This window comes from Serinus canaria, chromosome 2 (genome assembly GCF_022539315.1).
Source record: "Serinus canaria isolate serCan28SL12 chromosome 2, serCan2020, whole genome shotgun sequence".
Classification (NCBI taxonomy): Eukaryota; Metazoa; Chordata; class Aves; order Passeriformes; family Fringillidae; genus Serinus; species Serinus canaria.
In genome coordinates this window covers 129,429,257-129,451,019 of record NC_066315.1, presented here as the reverse complement: position 1 = coordinate 129,451,019, position 21,763 = coordinate 129,429,257, and the positions used below count along the sequence as shown (strand labels likewise).

General features: G+C 35.1%; 1 protein-coding gene across 2 annotated transcripts in view; it reads right to left on the bottom strand.

Moving 5' to 3' along the window:
• Positions 1–522: 522 nt before the first annotated feature.
• MTDH (metadherin) overlaps positions 523–21,763 on the bottom strand; it is a 33,234-nt gene continuing 11,993 nt past the window's right edge. Inside the window, exons 5-13 of one of the 2 annotated variants that reach the window (XM_018912296.3) lie at positions 20,919–20,987; positions 18,201–18,452; positions 15,473–15,559; positions 13,591–13,689; positions 11,417–11,541; positions 10,736–10,855; positions 8,273–8,392; positions 4,678–4,834; positions 523–3,119 (exon numbers count right to left, since the gene is read on the bottom strand). In XM_018912296.3, coding sequence (XP_018767841.3) covers positions 3,049–3,119; positions 4,678–4,834; positions 8,273–8,392; positions 10,736–10,855; positions 11,417–11,541; positions 13,591–13,689; positions 15,473–15,559; positions 18,201–18,452; positions 20,919–20,987 — 1,100 coding nt within the window. In that variant the 3' untranslated portion in view covers positions 523–3,048. The remainder of the gene's footprint in view (positions 3,120–4,677; positions 4,835–8,272; positions 8,393–10,735; positions 10,856–11,416; positions 11,542–13,590; positions 13,690–15,472; positions 15,560–18,200; positions 18,453–20,918; positions 20,988–21,763) is intronic. The other variant, XM_030230762.2, reaches the window with a different exon arrangement.

Sequence of the window (21,763 nt, the reverse complement as noted above, 5' to 3'; positions counted from 1 at the left end):
TTTTAGTACTGGCCTGAAAAACCAAAACTGTTCATTTTTACTCAGTGTCGCCAGGAAGAGACTCACAGGTACAAGTGTCTGTGAGGGACCTGCAATCTTTAACAACTGAAATCTCGACTGGCAACCTAGCTGAGTTAAAAGGCACAACAAGTAACAGATGAAAGTCTGCTTAAACCATGTACTCTGATTTCTGCACTTTTCAAAAGCCTTATTCACAGGACAATCCCAAGGCTAGGAACTATTATTGGGGCAGTTTCAAATGAGATACAATTCAGTTACAACACAACAGTACTAGCAATGTTTCTATAAATTTTGAAATGCTTTTAATATGTACATTCTTTCTTAGTAAATATTAAAGTAGTGCTCTTCACTTGCACTTTTTTCCTTAGACTTCTAAAAGGGCATCAGAAATACAGTTTTCACCCCCCTCCAAACCAATGCACAGTTACCTTTGTAACAAGCACATATTAATTCTGTACACCTTCCCCTCCCCACAAAGGAAATAAAAATATGCCATGGCTATCCAATTACACATCATCACAAGTTTTAAATTACACATACAAATAATTCCAGAGTATTTAGAAAAAAACAACATATTGGATTTATGAAACCATTCCATGCATTCAACAACAACAGAAAAAAAAACACCCAAAGAAAAAAGAAAAAAAAAAACTAAGCTTCTTTAAAATGGTGGTTTTTTGCTCTATCCGAGTACCAAAGTCTGGATTCAGTGTATCATTAAGACTAACCACTGCTTGAATCATAGAAACATGACAGTACATAGATAACCAAGTCTCTATTTATAGACAATATGATATAGAGTTACTACCTCTTCAATGAATGTCAAATAAAGCAAATTTTGCTTTCTAAGACATTGAAACTGCATATTAAGAAAACAGTAAGAGGTGCTGCTAAATAGGTAACAACATTTTGAAAGGAAGGCTATGTATTTATATGACCCTGCTTAGCAGTAGCAGTTAGTTAGCAGGGTTCCTATTTTTAGCTAGTTTGACTAACCCAGAAATATCACTGATTTTATTTTCAAGAGAACAAAAGAATTTATGCAGTGAAAGTCCTTGGGGGCAGTCTCTCTCATTACATAAAATCTTTTAATTTTCTATAAAAGAGGCTCGTAGCATAACATACAGTTTGGAAACAGATTTCAGACATACATTAAAAACCTGAATTCAAAGGGTATTTTTTAACCTTTACTATGAAGTCATGTAAAATTATAGTATTTTTTACATGCAAAGGACTCTGCATGATTTCATAATATCCTATTTTTCATGTTTACCTTAAGATACTCCTTGAAAAGCTGTACTTCAGTTCTAAATTTATTTCACATGAATCATGACAAATATCACTCTTAAACATTATTCCCTCCCAGTAAATAAATCAATACCATCAATATGCTCAATTTATTTTATCAATTTAGAGTGTCATGTTCCTGACATACAGGAGTTAATACCTGTGCAAGTTAGTATCCATTTATTAGGAAAGCTCTCCATTAGCAGGTGCATTTTCAGTACAATTAAACCCAGCTTGCTGCATTATCTGCTCTTGCCTTGCAATACTGTCAAACTGCAGTTGAGTACAGTAAGAGCACAAGATTGTTGACCAGTACCATGTGTTACAGCTGTTAACAATTCTATTTGTGCCACAAAACCAGAGGTCAATCATTTGAAAAGAATCCTGACTCTTTAACTGAACTTAGCAGGTGATGTTAAATGCCATCCTTAGCAAACCAAATTTTGTAAAGGCTATTTACAGTGTACATGGCTGAGCATGTACCTTACAGACACAAACACATCTCCAGTTTAAGACCACCTCATTTTCAGTGCCTGAAAACGACAACACATCTTCAATGCCATTTTAATTAACAGTTTCAAGCAGGGAAATGGGTCTTTATTTTACAACTGCTTCACTTGCATAATTTTTTTTCAATATAAAAACACTAACTCCTGTCCAGAAGTCTAGACACATTCTACATACTACAGGTTAAGGCAGTAAAAAAATGTGTTCCTGATAACTGTTTTTGACAATGTCAATTAAAGCTGTCTGAAGCTACTCCAGTTCTCCAACAGATCTTTGAAATCCAAATAATTTGTGAGTGAAAAATTCACTTTGATTTCTTCAGAGTTTTAGTAATATAGACAACAGAATTGGGTATGGTGAGTCAGCAAGGGTTAGGAGAAGGAAAAGTTTGATTTCAGTTCATTTCATGAGTTTAGAAGTTGAGAGAATAGTTTTTAGATGGGATCCTTAATCAACCAAGAACTGTAGGGAATGAAAAAGATAACCAATTTTATGCACATTACTGCATTCTTAAAAATATACTGTTATCTTCAATAATTCAAGTAAGGTAATAGACATTATAAAAAATAACTTCATGAACCATACTCAAGTTTCAAATCACATTCTCAAACTTTTAACCCAAAGCAGTTTTATTGTGTTAACTTCATATAATAAACCATGAAGGTCTGACTGTACAAATGGTTAATGATTTGCACTTGAGATTCCTGCGATAGCTAGCAGACTTGCTAACCAACTTACTGTAAAGATATGGCAGATTATGTATTGAATCAAAGCACTTTGATTAGGCATGAAACAAATTCAAATGGTTGACATTCTGTGCTTCTAATGCATCACTCATAAGAGAGGCAAGAAACACCCATTATTGTACAGATGATTATTTTTACAGAAAACCCTTCCTTGAAATTAATCTTTTATCCGCAGCTGTAGATGAGAGTATAATCTGTTGTAAACAGGGCACTGTGTTGTAAAACCAGTTTCTTTAAATTAAGATCTCTCTCCAAAAGTTGGAAAAACAGACTCTTCAGAATGTCTTTCAAATGTAGCATGTTCTGTTTGCTATATCATAAAGTTACTTTCATTTGATTCCTTTTTAAAGATGTTTGTGTTCACAGCAGTTCTGTTTTTAAAAATTGTTTGAAATTTATATAAAATTCTGTACATGTTCACAAATTATTGCATAAACAGCATAATCTTCATGACAATATTCAGCAACACATGTCCATCTTAGGAAGTTCACGTTTCCCTTCTTGCTTTTTTCTTCTTTTTAACCTGTTTGGGAGATTCCCAGCTTTCTTCAGACTTTGCTAAAAAACAAAACATAATTATAGTGTTAGGACTCAGAACATTTACACAGAATTGGCTTTTAAAATCCTGGATAATACACACTGTATTATTACAAAGTGATTCAGATCAAACAACTAGAAGCTTTTTTCACCTGCTTCAAATGAAAATAATTTCATCTGAAACGCGTCTAACACAATGCTTGCCAATTTCATCCTATTTTTTTACCCCACAAATACTTAAGAGTGATAAACGTCAAAGGTCATTCATTTTGCAAATATATTATTTATAGTAGAGACATTGTTATTTTCTGGCCTAGAAATAACATACATGGTCACAATTGACATTAAATGCCCACTTTTACCAGATTACACTGCTCTTAACCACTACATACGAGTAGTTTTTAAAAGTATTGAACTATGTAAAGATATGGTTACATGGAATCCATAATCCAATAAAGAAGCACTACGTTCTTAATAAAACAGACTGCCTTAAAACATGCTGGCTGCCAAAAGTGGTAAAAAATATTAAGTATTGTACGTACTGAACCTAAGAGATGTTCTTTCAATTGCTAAGGCATGAATCAAATCACAAAAGATTTCATATTTTAGAACCAGAACAAAAAGTTCTAAGTTGATACACTGACTTGAAATATTCTATTGTTTCACATGTTCAAAGCCAAGAAGCCAATTAATGCAGCTGAAAGAGAGTTTGTAATTATTTAGTACTTCAACATTTAGCCAACAACTTATTATGGATTGTCAGTATTTGTTAATTTTATCAATGAATCTGAGTCAAAACATCTTTTTTTTTTTTTTCAAGCAATACCTTTCATATCCTCACTTCCCTTCTAAACTTCCTGTTTTAATGTGTGAGTACTTCAAATGCTTTTGAGTGCAAATACTTTTGTCAAGTACAACAGAGTACATTTGACATTTCTGGACACAGCATATTTTCAAAAAACAACATACCTGCAGCAATTTAGCCAGATCTATGTGCTGTTAGACGACAAAAAACCCTCTACCTTTCTACTCCCAAATAAGCAACTGTTTCCTGCTATGATTACATGGAAGCATATGGGAAAAGATGCTAATGAGCTAAACTGAGAAATCAAAAGACCTCAGTAGGCTGAAAATTGAATTATTTGTATTTTTTCGCAAATTTCTGGTAGCTAAATATTCTGTCAACTCCAATGTTAGTAACCATCTGTCCTCCACTGAAGACTTGCAAGTAGCCCTTTGAAACAATGTTAGCAGAACTCCATAGTCACAGCATGGAGCTCCAGTCCCAATGGAGATGAGTAGATCCAAATGTCTGTTAAGGACTGGACAAGCCCAACAGACATTTTCAGTCATCCAAGCATATGAAGCCAATTTTTCATCACAATGAAAACAAAAATATCAAGGTTCTGTTCACTTTAGGGAAGTAAAAAAATATGACAAGATGTATAAATAAGACACAATGATCTGATATGGCACTTTAAACTCAAACCCCAGGGCAAAGCATTCTGACTACAGTCTAAGGAGAAAAAAAAAGTACATCCTAACTTCAGACAAATAAACTGCACTGAGAGATACTTACTCTGTGGAGGAGGCACACTGTTTTGCTTAATATTGGGACTAGAAACATCTGCCTCTTGCAGCATCTGTGGCACTTGGGAAGCGATCTTGTCAGAATTGCTCTCTGATACAATTACAGATGGCTCAGTAGAAACAGCAAGTGAAGGAGCCTCCTCAGACTATTTGAGAAACAAAAGTAAGAGTTTCCAAAAGTTTTTTAAGTAATACAAAAGCAAACACTCTTAAATGGTGTTATTTTGGCAGTATACTTAGCAGCTGCTGAGAAGATGGCATTGAAAAATTAAGCTGATATTAAAATCCTTAAAAATTTTAAATTGAGGCTGTAGTACTACGACTGCCATCTAGTGCCAACATTTTTAATTGCACACAAGCAAAGATAAACGACACCAATTCTTAAAATACAGAACATGCAAAGAAAGGGAGACCAATCCATAAATCACCAAGACCCTAAAAGAACTCTAGAATATTCAACAGAGACGTGAAACAGTGACAGATATGAATTTGGTGGCAAGGTAAGCAGGCAAATAGATAACTCAAACTCAAAACAAAACATATCTCCAGTCATTCTTATAAACTACTCAAAACATTCTGTATGCTTACAGATTAACAAATATTGGCAGAAGCAGTCATCAAGTATTTCAGTGGAACTTACTGCAGAAATAACTGCCAAGTAAAAGGTATTTGTAGTACTTTTCAATTATCTAGTTGATTTTGAAGCTTCCCACTACAGAGACAAAGTGTAACTGTACCCTAGTGTGTAGCATTATTGTAGTTAAAACTACGGCAAAACAGAAAAAAAAAATTTTGACATTCCAATAGAAAAGTCAGAACATAAAAAGCATAAGATCCCACACCAAGTCACCAAATGACAGAAGGCTTCAAAAAAGAATGTATTAGAACATGGCATCTCACCAAGCAATAAACCCCAAACTTTTAGGATGTTATTAAACAAGTTTTTTTAATATCCATAGTCGCAGCATTTCTCTCAATCTACTGAAAAATTAGTAATCTCAAATTTTTTTGTACATCAACCATGCTGATAAAATGAACTCACACCCTACAGGAATTCCAAGCTTAGCCAATTCTAATGTTGTCTAATAGTCACCAATCATCAGTTACATAAATAAATAAACTGTGATTTCTAAAACAAGAGTAGGACATGAAGCTTCTAGTGCAAGGTAATCAATTCAGGTTTGGCATCACAGTTTTGTTAGGACAGTCACACTTGACCAGCAGGTAAATCAACTCAATTAAGATTTTAATAGTTCAGCTGCCTCAGGTTGACTAAGCAACATGTTGCAGCTTGAATTTACAGTGTGCAGTATTACTGCAAATGCAATCATACAAATACATACAGCACTATCTGGAAATTTTTCCAAATAGTTCTGTCCAAATTTTGAATACAGGGGGTATTAATGAATAAATATAAAAATATTTAATAAAGTTGGTAGTGATGAAGACATTAAAAAATGGATACTACTCTCTGCTAATTCAGAAAGGAGGCCTGAAACAACAAATAAAGCTTATTAGATAATATAAATAGTTATGCGCATAATTCTGTGATTCAATAATGAAGTAGTGACTTGTCAAACTGTTACTTCTTTTTCCAAGTATCTCTCTTCATTTAAAACTTGTGCCTGCTGATAAAATGCAGAAAGTTTCAATGCAGCACAATGTATAGCATGGAGGATATACCATCACCAGATACTGTGATGTGAAACACAAGGTCCAACATTCAGCTGTTTGTGATGTTTATGAGGATATACTGAATAACATCTTGTTTGTACTCAGTTTGTTTTTCCCTATATTTCATTCTCATGTTTTGGAGCATTTGCTTAAGACTAAACTACCTACCTTAAGTAATCTGTTCCAAACATTACTCAGACAGTTTCTAAAACTTTTTACAACAGCCAAGTCAAACAATATTGGAAGGCATCTTTGCATGTGTGAAATTACAATTAAGCCAAATCTGATGTCAAGGAGACTTGATAAAGACCGACAGACCATCTGCACTGTCAGAGACAACAATTCCCAAGTTGGCCTTTATCAACTCTAGTTTCAGAGAATATTAGTAATAATTTTGTTTGTCCTTTGCCCCCACACGAAGTTTAATACAGAACATGCCTTGTTTCAGAGTTACCACTTATACAACTATGCACAGACACAAACATGAACAGATTGAATTTAAGATTCAAGAGTAACAGAAGCCCTTAAGCCCCTCAAAAAGGTTGTAGTGTAGGTCTACATGAGATGTTGATGCCATCAAATCACCTAGGAAGTTGGGTGTGATTATAAACAGCAAAGCACTGAGCAAAATCTGCTGAAACTGGGCTTGTATTTTGGCAGTGCTGACAGCTTGTGAGGAAAAAAAATTAACTGCAGATAGTTTTCAATATCAATTTAGATTTCTGAACAGCAGAATCTGCAGTCTTCCAGGATGCACTATTATGCCTTTTTCTAGAAGTCAAAGGCCTGCCACCTTGATGTCACAATCCAAGTTTTCTGTCTATGCATTTTCAACTAAAGCCTCTAAAATAAAACAAAACCTCACACTTCCAGGAGTTTGCATTCACAGGCAGATGTCTTTTCAAATACAGCTTCAAAAAAACCACCAAAAAACTAAACAACACACTAGTCAGGAGAGTTGCCAACCTTGATTAAAGGTTGAACTCATCTAAACTAGTCAGTTGGAGTGCATAACTGTAGTAAAGTTCTACTTTGATAAGCCTTAAATATATCTAAATGTGCTTTTCAAGACATTTTCAACCAAAAAAGTATTTCTGTACTTTTTATTTGGTGACTTGCAGCCCCTTGTAAAAGATTTCATTCTGATGTTTTCATTTGATTCTTAAGACCTCATTATTTTTATGAAACTAATGCCTAGCAATTAAAAATTAAGTCTCAGTATTCTGATATATACCCTCTGGTACCAAACTGCCATGTCACTAGTGTTGTTCACTCTTTATGGAAATAAAAATCGAAGCCACTAGAAATATTGAATATTTTACACCTTCCTAGAATGACTTGCTTTGTTGGGTAGCAGTACCTAAGAAAGATGCTGTTTGGAGAAAGATGAAAGAGAATTTTTATTGTCTAGAATATGTTTCAACTGTGAGCTGAAGCAAACAGTTTGTGAATTGGTTCAAATAAAACCTTTTCTTATTCAGCCATTAAACTCAGTACAGCTATCAGAAATAAATTTTAGACTGAATTTAAGTCAGAATATTATAAGTTAGTAACACTTCATTCTGTTGCAACATAACAGTAGAATATGCCACTAGTCTTGTGCTCAGACCTATTATTTCTTAGGCTTCTACATTTCCAAGTTTTTAACCATTGCTTGAATATTCAAACAAGAAAGTAACTTGCCAGTAAAGAAAGTGACTAGTGATTTGGAAGATACTGCTTTACAGAGTAGACAAACTTTTTAAAACTTAAAACTGACCTCTACCTAAAATTCAACTGTTCAATTGCCTTTATATTCGTATACATTCAGCCTGAAACAGTATTCCTACTTATCTACACAAATTAATCTGTCAAATGACCTGAGCACTTCCAAATCAAATCATAACATAAATCAAATTTTGCATCCCTACCTTAGCTGGTTCACTAGTACTTATGGTCTTCAAAGAAAAAGCTCTTTCCTGCTGTGCTTGACTTTTTGAGGTATCCGCCTGAAATTGCTCTCCAGCTTCTCTATCCAGTTCTTCAGCATCCTACAAAAAGGGGAGTAGGAGGGGAAAAAAGAAGAGTCTGTGTTTGCAATCAAGTTCTGACTCTTCTCCCCTGTGAATGAGTTTTGTTGCCATAATCAGCTTCTATAACTCAGAAAATCTATGAAAAAGAATAATTGAAGTAGTGGGCTCATACTAGGCTATGCTAACACTCAAAATGTATAGAACAACATAATAAAGAAATACCCATAGAATCCAAAAAGCCCAGAAAGTAGGATGCTTCATGCATACTAACAAAAATCCCAATCTCAGAATGAACTGCACTTTGCACTCCTGTTAAATAAGAATGTGATATTAAAATGAATTTACTCTACACACCTTGCAAAAGTATCACAATGACACTTGACTGCTCTTGTCCGTGCTTTGTTACAAGTTTTAAATGCAAGCTGTATAGTTTTCTTATTCCTTATTGCACTTTCATATTTTAGCAACACAGTTTAGTTTACCATAATGCTTGTAAAGTAATCCTCAGTAGGGAAATGGAAAATAGATCCAAAGTATTCAAGAGTCTCAACCTTTACTCCTTAGACAATCTAAAGTGGAAAGTTTTCATTTTAAATGTGGAATTAGAGTAGTTACATTTGTTAGTGGCACTACAAGAATCCTCTGGTTGTGAAGAGGTCTCTGAGTTTAAACTAGAAACACTGTTCCTTCACTTATCTCCTTATGAAAATGCAGTCACAGCCTAAATCTGATTCCTGACAGGAAGGAACACAGCTTACTCCAAGCTCTTCAGCTGGCTTCTACTGCCTTAACAAACACTGAAGTCATGAAATGACTGTGAACATTAAAGCATAATCAATGAGAAAGATGAAGATGTTTAAATGAACATGTACCATTTTTAGAGGATAAGTACACAAATTTTAAATGAGTTTGAAGTAGGACTGGCAAGTCAAATTACTAAACTGTTATAAGAAGGGTAGCTTCTGTGAACAGTTCAGTTTGCTCCTATCAAGCAAAACTTCCAATTCTACATAAAAATTTAATACATATAAATTCTTCTCTGTAAAAAGATGAATTCATAGACTGATGGACTGAAAAAGTAACAAAATTGAAAAGGTTGGAGAACAATGTATAGAATAACAAATCTGACTTTGTCAATATAGAAAGTAGGACTCCACTTGATATATATAATTTAAAAGACAGCTCACAAGCAATAGGAAAAAATTCAGAATGCCCTCACTGACCTTAAGATTCATGTAGGACACTCACAAACACAATTTATTATTCTTGACTTGGACTTAGAGTCAGAGTACAGAACAAATTTCAATTAAAAAAAAAGCCGTAGCCCTAGTGCTCCCAGACTGAATTTGCCTCAAAAGAAACAAGGGAAATCAACACAAGCTCCACCTCCACACAGACAACTTGAAAATAAAATTTCCTGTAACAGGAACTTAATGTTTTACAACTTTTAATAAACTGAATTAGTGATAACCATAAAAGCTAATCCAAAGCAAATATGACTGAAGTTTTTGTTTTCCCTCTCTAATTCAGTCTAATCTGGTCAAATTCCACTGAACATTGGTAACTGTAAAGAATGTAAACTATGAATGGCTGTCACAATAAACACAAGCAGGATGCATTCTGATCATTAGCTATTAAAAGCTTTCTCCCTCTAGGAAAGTACTTGTTTCATCTATTCAAACATAATTCAATGGCCATGTGAAGTGCAATCTGCTTTTCCTATTTTTACAAATCTGTTTCAATGCAATTCTTCAAAAGCTATTTAAGTAACACAGAAAACTCTGAATATTCTTTCCCTCATTGAAATCTGATTCACAGAGTAGCTCCACCAACTGAGCTTGAAGCATTGGCACTGACCATTTCACATAAATCAAATTAAAACAGTACTTCAGAAAACCATTATATTCCCACACAATTGTACTTGAAGACAGCTTAAAAGAAAACTTCAATTTCTTTTATTCTCCTAACTAGCTATATTTACCAAAGCAGGTGTCTTTCAAAGGACATGAGGAAAAGGCTCCCCATGCAGAGGAAAATTCTACCTGGAAGCATCCCTACAGAACAGAATCCAGATTTGACATAAAACAAGTAATTCAGGAGAAATGCTTTCCGTGTACTTCGTGCTTTTCATAAATCCAGCAAAACTACAAATTATCCCACGTTCAACTGGTGAATACAACAAATTCAGGAAATACTAGTAAAATAAGAATTACTTTACCTCTTGAGAAACAACTGTAGACAGTTCAATCCAATAAAGAAATTAATTTCCCAAAAATAATTTTTGTTCAAGATACTGATAGCCAAAGGTAAGGCAATTTTGTGAATTCCTTGCAATTGCCTTTTAAACCATTAATATTTTACCTGTGCAGGAGAGTTAGCTTCTTCACCCTGCTTCTTCTTTTTCTTCTTCTTTTTCTTGGATTTGCCACTTGTAGAACTCTGAAGAATTGGCTCTGCTTTTTCTCTTTCATTATCTGAAATCTTCACATGGGAACAGAAGGTATTTAGCATTTAAAATGACAGTGAAAACATACCTTGTATAGACTAAACATAAATCAATAGCTATAAGGAATATACATATACAAGTGGAAATGAACACAATCTCATCTATTCAGTTCATTCTAGAAAGACCACACTCTTTACATGCTATCTGGTAAAACAGGCAGAGGAGTTGGTAATGGAAATGGCAGCAGACCACCAGGCACTAGTGGAATGGAAAAGCTGTTTTTCATACTGAGAATTAAATATTGTTAAGAAATATTTATAAAAACACATCTAAACCCTCCCACTCTATACTGATAATGTAGTCCTTACAATTATGGCAAGACAGAAAGTTTGCTCCATCTTAAACCTAACTGATTTTTCTCTTCTCAATAACATTCAGTGTTTTCCTTCTCTGTGTACAGAGCAAACACAGTCGTGCCACTCTTATCAGTGTAACTGTGATGAGAGATTACCTCTAGCATTACCCTTTTAATTACTTTAGAAATGGCAGTGGTAAGGCCAAAGTCCTGGAGCTAAGGAGAAAATACCACCTTTTACCTTCTGAGTATCAGATCTCTCTTCACGCTGAGGAACAGAAGCAACTTTTTCTTCATCCACCCAGTTTCCCCATTCTTCTGCTGGTGCATTCCAATCAGAGCTTGGATCAGCTGAAGAAAGCCCATCTACAAAGATTAAAAGGTTTATTCAGGAATATTGCCTTACTCTACAGGTGCCCATTTCCAGTTTAAAAATAAAAAAGCCCACTATACATATATCCACTTCTTGGTACCAAGATATAAATAGTAATTCCCTGTCTTTCTGAAAAAATGGTACAGACTTTATTGATAAGTGGAGGACTCTTTAAAGTAATGAGTATGACAGTGATTTTACAGAGCCTAATCACAGCAGCAGCTAGCTAGATGCAGTTGCTTCAAGTCTTTTTCTAAACTATACGAAGAGGAACAAATTTAAGAGTTATCTGTCTTAAGCTGTTCTCTGCATTTTCTTTCTAGCTGGTGAAAAAATTAGGATGCACTGTAACACTGACCAATCTTGCCTTAGTAAGATTCCTTTACAAGTGATATATCTGAAACTGTAAACTTTGCCATTTTTAATAATATTTTTTCCCTAAGACTCCTAAGTCCATAGCTATATTGTTATTATTCATTTATGATAGAATGATAGGTTTAAAGGGTCAGTTGCATGAAAACTAAAAATATCAGAAGGGAAGAACTAAGCCTTAGACTGCCTGTTTAGTAGAAAGTTGCAGCAAACCAATTTTAAAACAGAACACATTGTAAAAGATTGTGTTTTCATTTCACATTCATATTAACATCACAAATATTTCTTTCCCCCCAGTCTACACCAAATTGAAGAACTGGCAAATTTGGTCTGCCAACTATGGTGGCATTGAACTTAAACAACTGAAAACAAAGTCAAAATAAAAAGCAGTAATAGATCCAATTAAATTTACTGGTAAACATTATGAAGCCAAAATACATTAAGAGATCTTAAGATTAGTTAGAACATTTAGAATAATTAGAAACTTTCCTAATAAAAATATTATCTTAATGACACCTACTTCAGATACTAAAGTTACCTGATTTGAAAAAAATTACTCAACACTTTTTAGTTTACTTACTGGCCTCTCAGTAGTTGCTTAAGAAAAAAAATCCATTCTTAGTAATAATAAAAACTAGTAGTACTTGTAAATACAGTTAGTTTTCTTATTCTGATCCTGATAAAGCAACATGGTGTATCTGTGTATCACTTTGGCCTAAAACTTGTTTTGCCCACTTCTGTTAGTGTACTCTTAGTTTACAACTATGAAAAAATTCTATTAACATAAGTTTCAGCCATAAATATTCTATGCTCAGACATGTGAATCAATTATGCTTTTGATAAAATGTAAAACTGATTACTTTCAAATGATTAACTGAAATGTGCTTTCCTTATTCTTAAATTAGATAAAGCACAAAAGGTAAGTTTCAAAATTATCTGGTAACAGAGCAATCATGCCAACAGTGGTGGAGCCAAGGACTGCATGAATCTATTCCACTTTTCCAGTTATTTAACTGCACTAAGCTGTTCTTAGAGAGACAGTAACATGCAAGGCAGCTTCTGTCAACTTCTGGAACAATTCTTCAGGTCAACGCCTAATGAGATGCACTACGCTTTTTCATAAACAGGGAGGAGAAAGTGGGGAGTAAACACCAACTTTACTAAAACTCCCAAGTAATTTCAGTTATTTCTATCTTGTATATGCTTCCTATGTATGTAAGAACTTCTAATGTTTGCTAAATGAGAAAGCAAATTAGATTAAATACAAGAGTCTGATGTTGCATTAACTTTCCAGTAAGGTACAAAGATATAAAAACAAAATGACTCAAATTCTATCTACTAAATACATATTTTGCAGACTTGCAGTAGACTTTTCTCATCACTTGCAAAACTGTTTCATTACAAAGATTTTTCTGCCTTAAAATGTCTCAGCTCTCTCGCTTCTGAGTTTGAATATCTAAGTATTTTTCCTAAAAATTAACCATTTGCTATCAGAATGTATTAAAATATTTCTTTTTAATTCCTTCAAACTGTCTATTAGCTTACAGAATTCAAGTATTTCAGGTTTTTCCTCAGATACCCCACCATTGTCTAATACAAGTAGCTCATATAAATAACTACATTTTAACAGTAATTAACATTTTTTTAATGAACATTTTAGAGGAACATACTTAACCCAGACCATTCGTCATCAACAGGGGGTTGAGCATGACTTAAATCCCACTGAAAATCAGAGGTACCAGCCTGAGAAACTGATTCACTGTTGGAACCTGAAAAGGAATAAATAAAATTTTACTTGTAAGTTAGCAAGCTTCCTGAAGTTTTCTTGGGGAAGGAAGTCCAATCAAAGTAGGAAAGGAAGACAAAAGGCTCAAAGAAAAATGTCAGATTTTAAGGACTGCAGAAGATAGGAGAACTAGTAGCGACTTGTGCATAAGGTATATTCAGAAAACAAGGAAGCTGAAGAAGGAAGACAAAATAAAGTCATGAGAAGAACTCAGAGAGATAAGAAGAGTGGGTAAAAGCAGTCTCCTCAAACTGAAAAACACAAAGAAATTTTATGGGTAATAAAATTATTACCCTGTATCAATAAGATCTCTTACAGGGAGAAGCTTAAAAGAAAAGATCACTGGAAAGAAACCTCATCAATTATATTGCAGATCAAACAAATTATATGTTACTAAGAATCCACTTCTCATTTAAAGTAAAGGTTTCAAGAACATAAAAGCAGCAGGACAAACAACAGTAAGACCAATACCAGTCATGATAACAGAAGGTGTTACACATCTAGGATAACTATTTTCAGAAAAATAAACAACAAACAAAATAATTTCATAAAAAGTAAAACAAACAAAAATTATTTGTAAGAGTCAAATAAATTAATATTTTACTGTATGATGAAACTTCTGAAATTCAGTTTGAATAGAACGTGGGTCTCTATTTTACATACACCTCTGCAAAAGATACCTCATATGATACAAATATGGACATGTTCTCATTTCTTTTGTGGTACTTTGCATCACAACATTGTTGGCTAAGGTGCATCAAAGAAAACTATTTCTCTTGAAGTTGAAATGGTGGTATTGCAGCCGATTCTTAGCTCAGTGTGCCATCCTACTTTATTTAATAAACTGTCAAGTTTTAGTTTAGAGACTGAACTTGGTTTCTGGTGTCTGCTTGGGATTTTTTTAATAAAACTCTCTGTACAATTAAGATGCTGGACACTGAGCCTAAGTTCAACAGTTAAAAGCCTGCACACTGCAATATGAGCAAATGTAGCCTAAGTGCATAAGCACCTGGCTAGCTACTTCCGAAAAGGAAACTGCTATGCCAAGCCCACAGTGTAAGCAAGCAAGAGCAAAAAATCTGATATATGATCCCTTTATTGCATAATAAATCATTGTAGGACATATGTTAGTTGTTTAACATACAAGATTTATTATTAAGACAGGTTTGTACCCTATAACACACAACCCTTCAAAAAAGAAAACCCCAGAGCTTCAGTATTTCCATTTGTTATACAGAGAAAGGCAAGACTTCAAATCCTGCCTATGGAACATATTTTCAAAGTAGTGATTTAGTTCCTTGATGGGAAAAAAACTCAATCATCAAATAAACTCCCTCACAGGACTGGAATAAATGGGCTTTCCTAGAAAGATATCTTCACATCTCTAACTTGAGATATTACAGTGCTGGAGAAACCTCTTATGCCTATTAATTAGACTTAACACACAAACAAGGTGGCTAAATAAGAAATCACAGAATCATAGAATGATTTGGGTTAGAACATACAAAGGTCACCTCTATCCAACCCCCTCTAGTTCCAACCTTCTTACTAATATTCTGTGATTGTAGTAAATTGATAATCAAAAGCTAGATCAATCACTTTACTGCATAATTTCAGCATAAGAAAATAGCTTTTTAAGTGTCTTCCACTTTGCAGTACTATTTTCAAAGAAAAATGAGAAAATGCATATTAGTATCACTTGGCAAACTCTGTTCCACCTGGTGGAGTAGAAGAGAGCAGAAAAATCTTTTGAAAGGCACACATACCAGAAACTCCAGGAGTTAATCCAAATGAGGAGAAAGAAGTAGAATTCTGTTCCGAGGTATTAATCCTTGCATCCACATTCCAAGCAGCTGTGGGGAAGGGGAGAAAAAAAAATAAAAAGAGCATCACACACTGCTGCCAATGTTGAAAATGTAGCTATTTAATTACATATTGGATCAGAAAAACACTGGCTAGTCCAGCCATGATGACATTTCACATAACTGAGGACATTAATTCGTGCTGATAGAGTTGTGACTTTATGAACAAATAGCCTGAAACAATTTTCAAGCTTTCCAAGGCCATCTTCCCTTTACAACTTTTTCTATATATAAGCTTCTCACAAAAGAGAAGTCAACTGTTTTTTGAGCCCAATACTATTATTCCTCCTATAAGTTTTGAAAAGTACACATAGATGGAACATAGCTTGGAGTATATTTCATATATATGTTAAAGAAGGGAATAAAATTCACAACAATTTTTAAAGAATAGGAGATACTGCTTAAAAATGAAGACATACTAGACTGTTACATATGTAAGGCAGAAAATAAGCAGAAATAGCCAGTAAAAACTACTAGCGGCTTTTATTTAGAATTACATTTACTTAATTGGGGGAGAAGGTGCTAAAAACCAGACAGGTATTCCAGATGTTGTCCAAAAAGTAGACAATCACTCACCCCCAATTTACTGACTCCTGTGTTAATGCACCCCAGCATACTGCTCATGTCCTTTGCTACTAGGATCTACAGCTGGCTCACACCTACCTTGGTGCCCACCAAGACCCCTTATCCACAAAGCTGCAATCCAGGCAGTCAATATCCAGCCAGGGTTGCTTCCAACCAGATTCAGCAATTGGCATTTGTCCTCACTGAACTTCCTCCAGTTCCTGCTGGCTCATTACTACCATCAGATTTAGGTCCTTCTGGATGGGATCCCTGACCTGGACTGTTTCAACTGATTCCTGCCCTCACATTTAACTTTGATATAATCTGGAAACTGGATGTGAATGACATGGTTGCCTCCTCCAGGTCACTTATAAAGATGATAAACAGGACAGTTCTAAGTACAGCCCTGTGACATCCCCCTTGTCCAGCCTCCAGGGAGAGTAATACTTACTGACCATTACCTCGGGTCTGATCAGTTTCTCACCTGCTCTAGTTTGGATACAATAACACTGTGAGAAACAGTGTTGAAACTATTAGTCATCATGAAAGCATTTCACTGCTTTCCTACACCCACAAAATGATTCGTTTTACAAGAAGCAAATCAGCTTGGTAGATTTGATGTATCCTCAGTAACAAAACCAACAAAAAGTTGGTCAGTCACTATCAACTGCCTTATTAGAATACACATCAGAACACATCTAGCCAGAACATGAAAAAAGCCCTTCACTTCTTCTTGGCAATGGTAAAGCTTCCAAGGATATATCAGACCTAGCCTCAGGAACTTCATTTCAAAATATGCCAGAGAAATACAAGAAGGTCTAGACTTCCGCAAATTATGGTTGGGGTAGGGCTGTGTTTTGGATTTGTGCTGAAAACGGGGTTGGTAATACAGGGATGTTGCTGAGCAGTGCTCCCACAGAGTCAAGGGGTTTTCCACTTCTTGTATCACGGGCAGCAGGGTGGCTGGAGCTTATCTTCCCAACAAGAAGCTGGAAGAGAGACAGCCCAGACAAGTGACCCCAACTGGCCAGAAGAATATTCCCTACCATGGGGCATTATTGCTCAGTATAGAAAGTTGGGGGAAGAAGGATGAAGGGAAGGATGTTTGGAGTTACGGTATTTGTCTTCACAAGTCACTATTACAAGTCACTATGTGATGAAGTGCTGCTCTCCTAGAGATGGCTGAACACCCACCAGCCCATGGGAAGCAGAGAATTATTTCCTTGCTTTGTTTGCATGAACAGGTTTTGCTTTCCCTATTCAACTGTCCTTATGTCAACCCTGGTGTTTTCCAGCTTTTCTCCTCCCCATGTCTCCCCTGCTGGTGAGACAGTGAGTGAGCAGCTGGATGGGGTTAAGACTCCACAAGTCTGAAGAAACACTGCTAACTACAAAGCAACACTGCTTTCCAGAAGAGATGAGGATACTTAGACTGAACATTGCGAAGGTCCATGTTATAGTATTTACTAATAAGTTGGTGACTGTTGCTCAGAGAGAAATCAAGAAATCTTCTCCATTATTACTATGGACAGCACAAGAAAAAAAGGCAGAAAACTGTACTGAACACTAAAACAAAAAAAAAACCAAAACAGTGTTTCTAATGAGAAAAACAGTGTAACACTAAGTGTCACAAGAGTTAAACAATGTTTATTCCTGGGGCCCAAAAAAACACCTGCCAAAATCAGACACAATTGATTTAATCCTGTTCGATCAACAGAACAGACTTACAACCTGGGTTTTAAGACATAATTTTAAAGAAATTATGCATCAAAATGGCTTAGTAATCATCTTCAGAACTTTATGAAAGTGATATACAACATTGCAATCCTCCTATTGCAACTGAAATAATTTTATCTCAGATAAACTCAAAAAAGCCAGTTTAACTGTACACAGAAACATAGGTGCTAAGCCATCAGCACTTGTTAACTAAACAATTTCTGTTTATTGCATTTCAGTAGACCATGTCAAGATCTTTTTAATATATAAACATAAAAATATTTCAGAGACTACTAAAAAATAAATTTATGTAAAATTGCTTACATGAAGCAAGTTCTTGGAAATAGCTTACCAATAGGAGTGAACAAAGAACGCTCTTTCCAGGGCCTGCCTACCAGGCTCACTCCCCAGTCCTTTCCATTTCCATTAGCATCTCCAGTGTCTTGGCCCCAAGCCAATGTCTCAGTCTTCCTCTTCCCAGCTGCAGTTGAAGGAACAGATGTCCATTTCTCCTCCCCTACACCAATCTGTGAGGAGATTTTTACAGACTTCTCATTCCAGCTTCCTCCATTTACTGTATGGCTTTCACTCAATCCCGGAGAAACTTAAATACAACAATAACAAAAGGATTATTTAAAATAACAACTGGATGAAGAATTAAAATATCGTTATATGCACATTCATGTAATAAAAAAAAAATCCTGAATGAATGGCAGCTTTGCTACACCAGTGTGATACAGAGAGGGCTGCTGCTCTGTTTCAGCTGATTTTCCAGTTCAGATGATCTGCACCATCTGTCTACTAACTTGAAGAGGGAGGAAAAAACAGCACCAACTGCACTCTCTTGCCTCATCCCTTTCTTTATAGGGCTTGAACCCAGTGTTGGTGAACTGGTGTCTCTAGATTAGAAAAAGGGTGGGGAGGGTACTTTCAACACTGTCAGCTAATTTCTCTTAGACAGTATGGGGATGACTTGTGGAAAAACCCATGCACTAAACAGAGAGTATTTTGTTTCATAACTGCATGCAGCAGTTCTCCAAGCAGGATGTAGACAAAATTACAAAGTATTAGAAAATATTTCCCAAACGCTACACAGGATTTACAAAGAGCACAGATATACTGATCCATAGAGTCCCTCACAGTGAGAGACAGAAGTCATAGTAACACTCAATTTGTAAGTAACATATTTTATGTTTCACCAAGGTAAAAGACCACAACACTGCAAGAATCTGTTACATGTTACCCTCATGAGAAATTACTAGCCACTGCAAGTTTAATGTATTCTTTGAGAAGTCAGCAGTACACTGGGACAAAGACCATAACAGAAGTTTTTTAAATTTATGTCTCTATGAAATGTAAGGGCTAGTGCATCCAGCCTCCCTTCCTATATATCACAAACCTTTCTCAAAGTGCTTTGTAAATCAAATCCCCTTTTTCTTTTTATACATGCAGTGGAAAAAACAGAAAAAACTGTTCTTCTACAAGCAATTAAGAAATATTTGCATATTACAAGTGTAACACTTAAACAGTAAGCCAAACCCTTACGCACAAGTCACATGCCAACATATGCCAACAAAAAATAGAGACCAAACCTTTTATTTTCCAAATGAACTTGTAACTCAGGCAGCATCAACATGCCAAATTCAAGCTGGCCTCACTAACATAGAATTAATTAGGTGAGATATGCCTAGATTTTTTTCAAACAAATCAATTCTAAACACAGACATCTGTAAGGTCACCACTGCTGTACAAAAACCACTGCCCTTTCTCTACAGCACTAGCATTGCTCCTGTCAGTCAATGTCCTCCTAGCATAATATGAAGTTTTGGGGAAAGGCAACAAAAGAATACTGAAGTGACAGAAACCAAACTGCAGTTGCTAGAAAAACCTTTTTGCAACTTTGCAAAAAAGCAGCGGAGGTCCTGAAGCAGGAGCTTGATTATTCTCTGTTTATTATACTTCTCTCTTGACAAAAACTTTAACTTCTAAATGACCAGCCAGTTCTCACTGAATCACAGAAAACTGAAGACTGAAAAGGATCTCTCAAAGTCATCTCGTCCCACCTTTTGTTCAATGCACAGCTAGCTTCAAAATTATACTACATTATTCAAGTTCTAGAAACCATAAAGGCTGATAGTTTAAAGCTTCTCTGGACAATCTCATGAAAAACTTTTTCCTCATGACCTTCCCCTTACTGAAACTTGGTTATTTTCTCCTGTCCTCCCATTAGGCATCTCTGAAGAATACAGCACCCTCCTTCTGTGCCATGGTATAGGAAGTCTGCGTGTGAAGTAAAGCTCCCAAAAACAAGCAGAAAGGGATTCACTTTCTGGATCTGTGTGGTTTTAATAACTCATTTGCTGACTAGTTATTTTTTATTACAGCAACACAGCTAATGTTGGCTATATGTAAGTAACAACCATCTTGATTTCATTATGTCAAACTAATTCACTTTAAGTATTATTATAGCAGTATCTGTTATTAGAAAACTTAAGATTTACTAGTCAAATATTTTAAGTTTTTGTGTATGACATATGTCAAGAATATTCTTTTCATAAACATGTATTCATATGTAAGAACTTTCAAAACTAATGTATTATGCATCTCAAAAGAGAATGTAAAGAATTGAGTAACTCATATATTCAACCTGAAACAAGTGTAAACAATAATCAGGACTTGTGAGTTCTCTGCAGTTATCTATACTAGGGTTTCTGTGAGAAAATAATTCATTAACACAAATAGGTGAGTAAGTCTGAAAAGCTAGGATAAAGAATTTTTCAGCAGAGTTAAAATAAATGTTACTATTCTGTACATAAAGATTTTTATAATAGGTAATCTACCTGAAAATTCAAAACACTGAATTGTATTTCTACATGTAACAGAGACTGTTTTCAACTTCCTAAGAAATAACTGGAACTTAGAAGTATAATATTTGCATAGTCAAAAGAGCCAGGTGTACAGTCAAGTTCCAAGCCAGTAACTCAAAATCCTGCACCGACAGTTGCTGATTCCACTTCTGTAAAATATTCCTCTAAGTTACTTAGGATGACCAATAATGAAAACTTTTTACCTTGTGGAATTGATGACTCCCCCTTTGCAGGTTTAGAACTGTTAATCTGTGCATTCAAAAGTGCATCACCTGATTAAGAAGAGGAAACAAAACTAGATTAAGCTTTTTTAAAAACAACACCTGTAAAAATCTTCTAACAATCCATTACAAAAACTTAAAAATATATTAGTACCTTACAGTAAATTAAGACACAGAAAACTTAAGGATAAAATTAAGATGCTCTATTTTTTATTATTTGTGTTTATGTTGCAGACAGAATGCTCTCAAAGTGACTTAGGACCCATATGCCAAATAACTGCAGATTTCAGAGAACTTAAACTACTTTCGCAATGAACAAAGAGCATAAATCTAAAACACAGGTTGTTATTTACAAGCAAAGAGTGGCTCTAAGTATTTCAGACCTGTAACTATTTCTAACATCTACCTCACCATAAAAACACTAGATACAGCTAAATTCTTTCTGGATTAGTCTTGTACAAGGTGATACACAAGATACAAAAAAAGTATGATACATAATGGATTCTCACTGGAGAAGTTACAGTGGTTATGGTTAGCAATAGTGCATAAAGACAGTTGGAACTACCATTTCTTGAAGCTCTAAAATGAGGGGAAAAAAAGACAATAGGAAACAGATGATCTAGTCCTCTCAGGGCAACAATTATGCACTCAGTCAAGGTGCAAATGAGTGTCAATGAAACCGGAAGGTGAGGCATACAAATTTCAATGAATTGTTTCAAAGTACCAGACAGTTGCTCAGCTCAGTCTTTTTGTGGCTTTGCTAGAACATCAAGTTTCATTTAATTAAAGCACCTACTTCCCAGTTTTACCCAAATAGGAATTCCTGT